At 43.5% G+C, this 12,955-nt stretch overlaps 1 protein-coding gene across 1 annotated transcript in view; it reads right to left on the bottom strand.

Moving 5' to 3' along the window:
* CTNNA1 (catenin alpha 1) overlaps positions 1–12,955 on the bottom strand; it is a 72,675-nt gene that overhangs the window by 18,573 nt on the left and 41,147 nt on the right. Inside the window, exons 10-11 of the mRNA XM_081943893.1 lie at positions 7,513–7,605; positions 4,541–4,697 (exon numbers count right to left, since the gene is read on the bottom strand). Coding sequence (XP_081800019.1) covers positions 4,541–4,697; positions 7,513–7,605 — 250 coding nt within the window. The remainder of the gene's footprint in view (positions 1–4,540; positions 4,698–7,512; positions 7,606–12,955) is intronic.

The raw sequence follows: 12,955 nt of genomic DNA, 5'->3' as shown, positions 1-12,955 counted from the left end.
GCATCCCCATGGTCACATGATTTACATTTGGATGCTTGACAAGTGGTTCGTATTTCTGGTGATTGCAATGTCCGAGGATCATATGATCCCCTTTTGCGACCTTCTAACAAGCAAAGTCAATGGGGAAGCCAGCTTCAATTAACAACCATGTTACTAACATAATAACTGCAGTGATTCACTTAACAAACATGACAAGAAAAACCATAAAATGGGGCAAATCTTTAACAAATTTCTCACTTAGCAACATAAATGCTGGATTCAATTGTGGTCATAAGTTTAGGACTACCTGTAGTGGTTTAGCTATACTCTATTACTTGCCTATCAAAATCTTTCCTCATTACAGTATCAACTATGACGTCGAGCGGCAGGGGTAATATCGCACAAGCTTGCCTGATGCCAGTTAAATTAAGAATTCCACTGAAAGTTATACAGGTTGCTGGAACTGCTGTAAGTTTTCTTGTCTAGATTACGAAAAAATGTATCTGATCCAACACAAAAATTAGCAGGTTTTGATGCCACTCACCTGTACTGGAAAACTGTTCAGGATTCGTAGCTTGCATGGTATCTGTTAAGCCTCTCTGTTTAAATGAGGCAGTTTCCTCCACTGAATGTGGTGTTCCTCATCAGATCATTTAGTGACTGGCTGCCATTTGAGAGCTTATACAGGAGGAAAAGCAGATTTTCTCCAACTAACGAACATTGTACTTAATTGGATAAATGGCCTAGATCAGGGTCCAACCTGTGGGCCACAGACCACGACTGGGCTGCAGGCCGCATGAGTAGATGGTTGGCGCACATGCATGTGTATACAGCCCCACTCGTCTGAGCAGGTACTCGCGGTCCCACTTGCAGCCCAATGGCACGAGCGTCATGGATGCTCTTGACCCCACTCGTGCCAGGTTTGTCACAGGTGCTCACGGCCCCACTCACATGTATATGCACCTACCCCTCCCACAAAACCATGCCTTTCCCCCCCTCCCCCCACTCCGGGCCACCAACCCAGAAAGGTTGGGGAACTCTGGTCTAGAGATTAATATATTGAATACTTATTTCTCTCTTATGAACCAATGTATTTCAAAATGTAACCTATAACTTACATATAACTTCTTGAATTTCTCATAATTTACAAACTTGACTACATATTTCCATCCTATGTGTATCATAGTATTGTGCTTCTTTTATATATATTTTGCTATGTTATTCATGTACTTTTCTTTAAAGTTGGTCAGTATGCACTATTGAAGGTTGCTTGAAAGTCAAGAAATGCAGTGACAGATTGTCACATCAAATTCTCTCTTCCATTAGTTGATGAAAATTTGGTCACAGCATCCTTGGTTTAGGTGGAAATGGGGTGCTGTTCCTTAGTTATCTGTTCCTGTTGCTTCTGGAAGTAAATTGAATCATCCTCATGAAGACCTTTCCAATGATTGATAGAAGGCTTACATACCAGCTTTGGTACTAGAGCTGTCATCTTTCATCAAAGTAGTGATGTACGTGTCCTTTCCATGCAATGGAGAACTTTTCTGAGTGCCAAATGAGTCGTAACAGTCAATGCAGTCACTGAATCAGAGTGTCCCAACCATGACTTCAACCATTCCAACTGTTTTACCATTTCTCAGTAGTTTTATTGTCACTTTTACTTCATCTATCGTGGGCTCTGCATTCAAGGTCTGATTTTTCTAGTGTTTGAATGAGTACTGGATTTTACTGGTGGTCTCAGCAGTTCTTTACAATTGCACAGTTGTTGAAAAAAACCACATCCTGGAAATTAATCCTCTGAAGATCTTACAATATCTCATCTGCCTAGTTGATTTAGTCTTTCCCTGTTTATATCTGAGAGGGGTAACAAACACATGGTACTTGTGTTTTTGTGAGGCCACTTCCAGTTCTAGGGTCATGGAGTTCCAGTCTGCTTAATGCCCTGACATTACTGGTGGCAAATGTTATGTTTTTTTATATTAAGCTTTTTTGAAATAAGTTTTATTGATGAATGTTTACAAATTTAAAAATATAAACATCAAACAATATAAAGAGAAAAGATAAAGAGAAATGTGTTAAAGGAATAAAGATAAAAATAGAGTTTTTAATAGTTTTAGATAAAGATATAAAACAAAAGACGGATAAAAAAAACTATAGAACAAAAACACTACAGAAATACGTTTTAACGATGTTTTCTCTCCCTTCCTTTCCATTTGGAAATGTTTCCCCAACTGCTAACCAAAATATTAACATGGTGTTATTTGTTAATACCTGTTTTAAGTTATTTTGTCAGTTTTATTGATTTTGGTCTCTAATTCAGTGCAATTCAGATATTATCACATTATAACATTATGACATGCAATGTGATAATCTCAAGCAATGAATTCCTTCTTGCCAACATGGTGTTCAGTGTGTCCATTCCAAGTGGCTGTGCAGATGTCCAATTTTGGTATAATGAAGTAATGTTTGTTATGCAACCAGCTCTTTGGCCAGCTGCAAACTTTCACTAGCATTCTGGCTAGGTTATCTGCTAGGTTTGGCACATCAGATGCCCCAAATTTGGCAGTATTTCTATGTATGATTAGTCTGCTGTCCATGGATTAATGTCTGCAGCTGGTCTCAACTATGGAATGATGTATAACTATGGAATGATGTTAATGCAAAATACAGCTTCTATATTAAATAAAACAGGTAATTTTGATAATCTTAAAACTCTAATAGAATAATTTGGGATTTGAACTCTAGGAACCTCACAAAAAATTCTTTGTGCCAGAGTTCTCTTTAAATCTGTTCCAGCAATTCACCAAAAATTGATCATGAGATAATCCACTCATGATGGATTACATTGCACTAAAATTATACCATATAAACAGTACCATTTGTAGATGATGTGGGTAGGACTGCCAGCAAATGGGTACATATTATTATGCTAGATGGCCATGCCTAATCTGACAGTTGTTTTAGTTGAAATTTGTAATAAAACTGGGGGGGAAACATCCCAAAATCCTTTTTAATGAATGCCATTGTCAGTTTATTATCTATTTTCCTAATTACCTAAGGTTTGTTATTGCAAAATGCTCAAAAGTTGTCACTGACTCAGAAGTACTTAAAAACGTGGCATCTAACAAATACAAAAATGTGGTAATTTCACAAATGGGGGCTTTTAAAAATTCTACAATACAGCACAAGTAATTGGTCACCATTGCATTATGCCTTAGAAGTCTCATTCTGGACATAAATATTGAATATTTATTAAAACAAATTATACGGTCACCCATCTCATTATAGCAACTCTGGCTGACTAACAGTAATAAAACAAAACAAAAACAATTTCAAACAATTACAGTAACAATTAATATTCAATATGCCAATTGTTTAAAAAATCCACATTAAACATTAACCAACAGGGGCTCCCCTGACCCCAATACTTGAAAGAAAAGTTAGGCCTTTAATGTTTTACTAAAGGGTAACAAAGTCAGGACTATCAGAATCTCTCTCTCTCTCTCTCTCTCTCTCTCTCTCTCTCTCTCTGTGTGTGTGTGTGTGTGTGTGTGTGTGTCTATTCCATAGGGCAGGCCCCACAATAGAGAAGGCACATTTTCTTGGTCTTGTGAGAGGCCTTGTTTAATAAAAGAAACCAGGAGTATGGCTATCCTCTTAGATCTGGTGGTGAAAAGAAATAATTGGAGGCAAAGAGTCCTGCAAATAATTTGGCCCTGGATGAGAATGATAGGTGCCCCGTTTGATTCAGCATTGATTTATTCTGGACATGGAAGACTACTGCTAGTTTCAGAACAAATGAAAAAAAACCCTGCTCTCTGAAGAAAATGTAAACTTTATTTAATTTTGCTTCATTTGAAAGATTCTTCTTTTTTAATGGTCCCTTGTAAAAGGCTTTGTTTCAGTGGGATCAAGGTAGAGATACCCATAGCTATTATTTATATTCAAGAAACTTTTAACTTTCTCTTTTATGTGCTTCATTTATCTGAAACAATAGGCTCTTTCGCACAAAACATTAACCTGTTAAAAATATATTTTCCAAGCAGATAAATCAAGGATATAAAACAAAACACAATTACAAAGTATTTAACTAAAAACAGTGTAACTTGAAACATGCTATGCCTTAATCCTCCTTTTCTAAAGACAAAGAGAATGGAGACTATCCATAATTCCTGAAGGCATGCATTCCACAGTTTAAGAGTCATACAAAGTAAATTTCTCCCATATTGTACTACAAGAGTGATTCTGAAAATAAGGAAAATAAGGCTCATAAAAAAGGATAATGACAAGAACTTTTATGGGTTTAAAGTCCAAATACTACTAGTTTAAATTCTGCCCAGAAATCAACTGCCTCAAATATTTAAGTGCAGGCACAATATAATACAAACACTGTATGCCAATTAGTAGTCTTACATTCTGCACTATTTTCATTTTGGGGACTCCCTTCACAAGTACTATATTAATAGGAATATTTACAGGATTCCTTGAGGCAATCTTCAACATTTATAAAATTTGATCAACTTCAAAAAAAATAAATGTAAGCTGATGTATAACTAATTACCTGATACTGCTAGAAAATCATCAATGGAAGTGATGTCATCCACAGCATCTGTTAACACACGTACTTGCTTTTCCCACTGCTCTTTAAACAACTCCATGTTTTCTTGAGCCAGTTTACTTTGTGGCTTGGCAGCCAAAGCCAATGCTGCATTAATTACCTGCAAAGCAAAATGTTCACAGTTGTTGATTTACCAATTTTTACAACATGCCTAGTTTTCTATGAAACTGACAAGTCAACCAGCAAAAGCCGTTCTCCTATGGCGGAGGTGTCAAACTTGTGTCGTCACGGTGGCGTCATGTGACATATTGGGACTTTCCCCTTCGCTGATGCATGATGCATCGCCGCGAGTTTGACAGCCCTGTCCTATGGAATGGAGTGCTGAGAAAGCCAAGTGATTCAGTTAAGCTCCAGAGGTAGATTTGATCATTTCCCAGTTGCTAACACCTATTTTATGCTACCTTACACTTATTTTTTTTATTTTAAATCTATAGCCCACCTTTTCAACAGAGCAGCTAACTCATCAATTGCAAAAGAACCTGAACTCTCTTCCTTATGTTAATAAATTTTGGTTTTCTTAAGATGTTTTGGAGGGCTTTAGTTGGCTTATGTCAGACGCAACCAGCCAGAACACTCACAAATAAGCCAAAGTAGATATTTTATTGTTGATCCCTTATATTACAAGAATCTCACCAGACTGACTGTATTTCCTTGGAAGGGGCAGATGTTTCTAAACTATTATGTCTCTTTATTCTCCCTGGAGGGCAGCGATTCCCCATAATGTGTGTGCTGTGTTTGTAGTAATCTATTGGTTGCTTTTGAGATGTTTTTGATGTACAGTACCATTATCTTTTTCACAGGTTGTGTTGGTTGTACTGTAGTGGGTAGACTGGTGAAGATTTTTACCCAGAGGTATTAGGATTTGGTCCTTGAATAGAATGCAGTCAAGTGATAGAAGCTGTAACTGGCTATCAGTGTAAGTGATTTGTGCTTGGCAGGGAATAAAATTGGCTTGCCATGACCGTATACTTCCTACTATAAATCCCATTAATTGGGGAACTACAATACCCTAACTAGCTGAAGTTTCTGAATGCCCTTCAAAGGCCATTTCAAGAAGTATACATTATAGTACAGCTCAAGAGTCATTCCTTCAGGTAAGACAGTGTTTTCTGCCAGGGGCTTCATTTCTATAGGGATGAACTATTAGGAATGAAGCAGGTTTTGGGCAGGACAAAAACAAGGACTTGTACACATGTGTTTTCCATGATACATTTCTTATTTTAATAATATCCTTTTCTCTTTCTTTAGTAGTAAGCTTCAAGAAAAGCATAGAGAGATTTTATGAGTGATGTCATCTCTAATAGTGGGGTCCTGAAATAGTGGGTTGCATACAATTAGCTTGAGAAGAGCTTTAAGTAGCTTTCCTCTATGTTGCAGTGTTCAAAACTATATAATTCCTGCTGGATCTGGCATGCTACTGTGTTTCCCTGTGTTTGACCCGCAAAATATGGCTTGGGCCTTATTATCAGGGAGGGCTTATTGTTTTGGGGTTGCCGGACGGCTGCGAGCGGGCTCCCTAAAAGCCGGGCACAGCCTTAGGAGTGAAACAACCAGGAGGTGTCCACACTTACGAGCAGCCACCCGGCAAACCCCTTCTCCAGCCGGGCAGAGTGCCATTCACTGACCTAGGGGGTATCCTTAAGGCGCCAAGCCACATGGCGCTCTGCCCGCTCCCCAGCTCCCACGGATTGGCACATTCGGGATACCCTCTAGGTCAGTGCATGGAGCTCTGCTTGGCTGGAGAGGGTGGTTGCGCGAGCGCCTGTCCTGCCTCCAGCTCGCATGCCTCCCAGCCTCACTATGCCCTGGCCCAGCTCTCCCTGGAGGGCCAGGGCACCGCCACCGCTTTCGCTGCTGCCACCACGTTTCGAGCATAACTTCTTCTCCGGCTTCCAATCTCCAGAACTCAGCTTCCAATTCTTCCAGCAACGGCCACTCTAGGAGTGCGCTCTATGGTTGCCGTCCGGCTGCCCTAGGGCCCACAACCATAGAGCGTACTCCTAGAGCGGCCGTTGCTGGAAGAATTGGAAGCTGAAGTAGTTATGCTCGAAGTGCGCCGCCGCCGGCGAAAGCGGTGCCAGCGCCCTGGCCCTGCAAGGAGAGCTGGGCCAGGGCATGGTGAGGCTGGGAGGCATGCGAGCTGGGCGCGGAACAGGTGCTCGCGCAACCATCCTCTCCAGCCGAGCAGAGCTCCATGCACTGACCTAGGGGGTATCCCGAATGTGCCAAGCCGCGAGAGCTGGGGAGCGGGCAGAGTGCCACGTGTCTTGGCGCCTTAGGGATACCCCCTAGGTCAGTGAATGGCGCTCTGCCTGGCTGGAGAGGGGGTTTGCCCGGCGGCTGCTTGTGAGCATGGTCATCTCATGGCTGCTTCACCCCTGAGGCTGTGCCCGACTCTTCGGGAGCCCGCTTGCAAGGGATCAGCCGCCCGGCAACTCCCCCTTCTGGCCAGGCAGAACGCCACTCCCCAACCTAGCGGTATCCTGAAGGCGGCAAGCAACGTGCCTTTCTCCCCCCGCTTGGTGCCTTCGGGATACCGCTAGGTCGGTGAGCGGTGCTCTGCCTGGCTGGAGGAGGGGTTGTCCAGAGGGCTTATATTTTTACCCATGCGAAAAATGTGGCAAGGCCTTAGTTTCAGGACAGGTTGTTTTTTTGGGGAAACACGGTATTAAATTAAATGTTTTACACTTTTTAATAAATTACTTCTAAAAACATCCAGGTTCTTGAATACAGGTGATAAATGTATGGTTTTTTTTATAGCTACTTGAGTGAGCTTCTGTGTTCTATCTAAAAATCAACCTACCAACAAAATTGTTCTATCAGACAATACATTACATTTTTCTAAAGGTACTTATGTTCCACAGCTCTAATATAAAATTGGAACATGAAAATGATGTATCAAGCTTGAAATTTACCTGAGGACACAGTGCTTCAAGCTGACTTGCTGACATATGAACCAATTTCACACCTTCTTCATTATTTGAGATAGAACAGGCCAAGTTGGCAACCTGGTAAAAAGAACACATTGATTAAATGTATATCCCATCTTTCCACTAAAATGGTCTTCAGGGTAGCTAATAATAACATACAGGGAAATTTTAAAATGTAAACATATATTCATAACATTGTAAGACTGGTGTCCTATAATTTTTTCATAAGAATCTAATAAAACCTTTAACAATTATCCATGTAAATTTGGCAATGAGGACTAGTTTAACTGAACAGATTCAATGATCTTAATTTTGCCTACTGTACAAGTGAAAAACAACGTTTAAATATGTAAATAATCATCTAATTAAGGCACACTTAAAGTTTTTTTATAACATAACAAGATTAACACATCACTTATGTCCTATTTGCACTTTTTTTTGGCTGCTTGTGCAAGATCACAATCCAACTTAGCACAGTACAGCACAGATGAACTCGGTCATTTATTATGTTTAAGACCTGCTCACTCTTTACAGTTTTCTGAACTACACAACTTGTGTTGCTACTTTTGTGAATTTCACTAAACAAATCTGCTGCTGAAGGCTTTTTGTGAAACAGCTGACTAGTGATAAATACAGAGAGGGAATGAGGGAGCAAGCACTGTTGGGCTATGGAATGCTGGCAAATGTGGGAAGGTGGAGTGGAAGGCTCTGAGAGAGGAATGTGAAGAACCTGCAATGAACCACCTGCTAGAATTCCACTGACCTCATGAGGTAAAAATACATGGAGAATTCTACCTATAATTGCGGTTAACCTTTTAACTTCTCAGAGGAACGTGGTACATGATCATCTTCTCTTCGTGTGCAAGCAGGTCATAGGCACCCAACCTCAATGCAGGAGAGCATACACGGCTGCCAACTGGTGCAGAAAAATACCACAATCAGCTGTTTCTAGAGAATTGCGTGAAGACGTGTGCTGTTGTCTAGGGACAAGCCTTTCCATTTGCTTTCTGGCATGGCAGTAAAAGGTCACACAAACTTGTGTTATTATTTTTAAGTAAAATCATTTTATATTTTGGAGCATGCTCTCATAGGGCAGGGATGGCTAACCTTTTTGCCATCGCTTGCCAGAAGCGAGGGGAGCGCAGGGGGGTTGTGTGCGGGCGTGCCCACACCCATAATTCTATGTGTGCAACCCCCTGTGCATGCATGTGCAACCCCTCATGCATGCACACATGAACCCCGCCCTCCCCCACTTTTGGCACACGATGGACCCGTTTCTGGCCTTCCCCAGGCCCCAGAGGCTTTTTAGGAGCCTGGGGAGGGCAAAAACAGCCCAAAAGGAGGGCAAACAATGGCCCAACACGCAAACCGAAAGTTTGGGAACAGACTTCCGGGTTGCGCATAGGGCCGTTTTTCTCCCTCCAGAGGCTTCAGGGAAGCCTCCTGAAAAACAGCAAAAAATGAAGGCGAAAATCAGTTGGCCAGCGCACGCATGTGCGCTGGAGCTGACAGGGCAACGCCTCACATGCCCTAACAAATGGCTATGCATGCCACCTATGGCATGCATGCCATCGGTTCGCCATCACGGTTATAGGGCATTCTATAATGTTTATATGTATTAACTGACAAGCATATGACAGCCTGCTACTGAAAGCCTTCATTTGTGCACCGAAATGCACAAAAGTGGCGCAAAAAGACAAGAACAGTGTTTCTATCCCTCTGGGAATTGGCAATCTTTTCCCTCCATTTTAGCAGTAATTCCCAAGAAGTTAAAGCTGACTAGGAAGCCAGATGGATCTATCAGCAGAGGAAACAAGGGCAAATACAATCTTATCTGAAAAAAACTCATACTAACCATGTGCTCCATTATCAAATTAACAATCCAACCTCCCACAAGAGGAGCTGTTTAAGAACATTATTCAGGAGTACAAATGCACTGCAGCACGCAAAACACCAGAAAAAAAACAACACTGCCACACAATATATTCCAACAAAATGGAATACGAATGCAACTTTATCCAAATGTTCCTGACCACTCAACTACAGCACAACCAAACGATAACACTACTATACATCAAAACATTTCAGAAACAACCAAGATGCTATTACAACCACATGGCATTACCACAGCACACAAACCAATTAAAGCCCTCCAAATATCTTAAGTACCCAAAAGACCCAGTAGACAGAGAAGAAAAAACAGAAGCCAGCTACAACATACAATATAAGGACTGTAACAGCAACTATGTAGGACAAATAGGCAGAATACTAGCAGAACATATATACCACGAGCACCAATTAGTAGTCAGAAAATACAATGAAAACTCTTTAATATCACTCTACATGGACACATTCAACCATAGTTTCAAGTAGAAAACTGAGCACCCTAGACCAAACTTAATTCCAAAACACTAGGGAAGCTTGGCATCAGCTATCAATAGGCACATAGAAATAAACCAGATTTACACACCATTCTTAAGAGACAATAAAAATTAAGATGGAAACATTCTAAACATTTTTCTTCTTTGTCTGGCATTCATTCTTCTTAGACAGAACTGACAACATTAGATAAGCAGGAATTAATGCCAGACAATCACACAGAGAACAATAACTTAATCAAGAAACTACCGAGTATAAAACCACAACCCAGCAATAATGGCAGGACTAGCTACTGTATATAAACGAAGAGGAAACCCTATGCCCATGATGGCGAACCTATGGCATGCATGCCACAAGTGGCAGGTGTAGCCATTTGTTAGGGCATGTGAGGTATTACCCTGTCAGCTTCAGCTGATTTTGGCCATCATTTTTGGCTGTTTTTCGCCCTCCAGAGGCTTATCCTTGCCCTCGATCAATAAGAGTGTAAGCGAGTCCCCGAAGAGGTCTCCCCCCTTATATGGCTTCGACGCCAGGTGCCACTTGGCGAAGGCAAAGAAGCCTATGCGAGGCCACTGAGGAGGCCATGGCCCTGGATGCAAATCTGGTGGCTCTCAGCATGGCATCCGTGGTGAATTGTACGGCAGCAATAATTTTATTTAAGTCCTGCTGGGCTCGTGAATCGCCCGCCGGGGAGATGCGCTCCTGTAGCTGTTGAAGTCAAAAGAGGCTGGAGCGGGAAAAGAAAGATGCGGCTGTAGAGGCTCGCACCGCCCAGGCTACTGTCTGGTGATCCCACTGGAGGACTTGGTCGGTCTGTCTGCCTTCCGGCTTAAGGATGTTTTCCTGCGCCCCAGGAAGCGTGGTATTCAAATGCAGTGCTGCGATGGGGACATCGACGTTAGGCTACAGGAGGGCTTTGTCGAGAAGGTCAGCGACATTGTAGAACCGTCGGTCATTGGCCGAAGTTGACGGGCCCAGATGTTGGAGTTGACCACTGCCTCTGCACTGTATTGATGAATAATTGAGATGTCGGGATGGTATCAGCTTCCATCTTATGCTCCGTAAAGAGCGCATTGGTTGATGGAGGTTGTGCTGTGGCAGTGGCGCTGTCTGCTGGGATCCCGAAATTTGAGGAGGCCTTGGCCTCAGTTAACAACGGCATGAACAGAGCAGGGGGAAATAAACCTGCCCACGTGGGCTTTTCAGGGCCCACGTCTTCCCCATCAGAAAGGTAGGCATCTCTGATTTCCCCCTCCTCGGAGACGGGGGAAGGACTGCGGAGAGGCTCGGCCAGGGACAAGTGGGCAGATGGCTCTGTAGTCACCCCTGCTTGTGGTGTGGCCTGCCCCCCCGGCTGGGCCCCCTGGGATCTCTTCTGGAGGCCCGCTGCAATGCCCTGCCTGATGGTCTCGGTGATGAAGTCTTGGATGCCTGGAGTCATCGATGGTATAATGGGCATCTGACAGGCCGCTGCCCCTCAGGTCTGAGACCGGTCACAGTCGGGGTAAAGGTGGCTTCTGCTGGCTTGCTCTGAGGTCTGGAGACTGCGCTGCCCCAAAGCCCGGATGTATATTGGCAGCATCGGGCTAAAAGGCCCCTGGCTGATCTCAAGTTGAAGAGGTTGCAAGGGGCTGGGGCAGCCCACTGAGGCGGGTAAATTGTCCAGGCGCTGTGGTGTAGCCCAGATGCCTCCCGATGAGAGGACTTGGACCCCGATTTGGATGCCTTCTTGGCTTTGGACCCCTTAGTAGATGAGGAGGCGGTCTTGCTGGGTGCCTTCCCTCCTGAAGCGGTCTGTTGTGACAAGCGCTTGGAGGGGGGAAGGCACTGATTGCCACAGTGTAAGAAGGCCAAGATCTGCCTCAGAAGCACTTTTGGCGGCCCCTGCCATGGTTTCCTGTGTGCTGCTGTCTGCCATTATCTAGACTGCACGATCGGAATGCTCAAAATGGTGGCCATGACTTGATCAGGCTCCGCCTACAGCCAAAATGGCATTCGCGCCCTTGACGGAGGCCTCGGGACTGTCTGAGGCATTCGGCCTGTGAAGACCTCGCGGCCCTTGACAGCGCTGCAGGGGATTTTCCGGATGGTGCGTTCCCTATCTCAGGGCCAATCTCACGGCACTGGGGAACTAGCAGAGCGCTCCTGCGCGTGCGTCTGGGGCGACAGCTGAGGGCAAGCACGGCGGAGGAATGACAGCTCTTTTTGGCAAGCCGCGGTTAGAAAGAGAAGCCCCGTAGCGAAACTGCGCTTCTGGCTGTCAAATAACGCCCGCTCCTATTCCCCCTTCAGGAACAGTCTCGATGTGACCGGAGTCACAGGGGCAGGAGATAACTGGGACGCAGGCGAGCCTGTGGGCCTAAGCCCTTTGGCTGAAATACAGTAGCCTCTGACTGGTCAGTTCAGAAATACTCATGACGTCAGGTAATGATTTGTTCTTTCGTGGTAGTAATTTGAATCTCACTACACTCAACAGAAGAAAGGTTGGATAACCCGACTGTCCCAGAGTGGACTGAGTTGGAAACTGGGTGGAGCCACTCCAGGAGGGGGTTATAAGGCTCACTAATTAATTAGCAATCAGACTCAGTCCAATCGGAGTAAGGACAGTGTCAGCCCATACATGGATGGTATCTCCACCCTTATTGAGAATACAGTTTGTTACTTTGAAATGTCTAGAAAGTTTTACATTTTTATTCATTACTAGCTGATAACCCGGTGTTATTTATAGGGGGAAAATGTCCAGACCAAACATAATGTTGGATTTTTCTCCCTTACCAGAGGGGTACCCACTTGTGGAGTACTGTGAAGCCATTACCATGGCAACTCCACTGAGCTGTACACTAGAAGCCATTTTACGGCAGTACCGAAGCCATTTTAAGGCACAACAGGCTGTATCTTACCCCGAAGGGTTTTAGGGTTGCCTTACCCCCACAGTATTTGTTTCCAAAGAGTAAGTCATCTGTGTACCAAGTTTGGTTGAAACTGCATGAGGCATTCCAAAGTTATGCTGGAACACACACACACACACACATATTTTATGTATGTATGT

Source organism: Natrix helvetica, assembly GCF_964273705.1.
Source record: "Natrix helvetica genome assembly, chromosome: 2".
In the NCBI taxonomy this organism is placed as follows: Eukaryota; Metazoa; Chordata; class Lepidosauria; order Squamata; family Natricidae; genus Natrix; species Natrix helvetica.
This window is presented reverse-complemented; position numbering and strand designations above follow the sequence as displayed.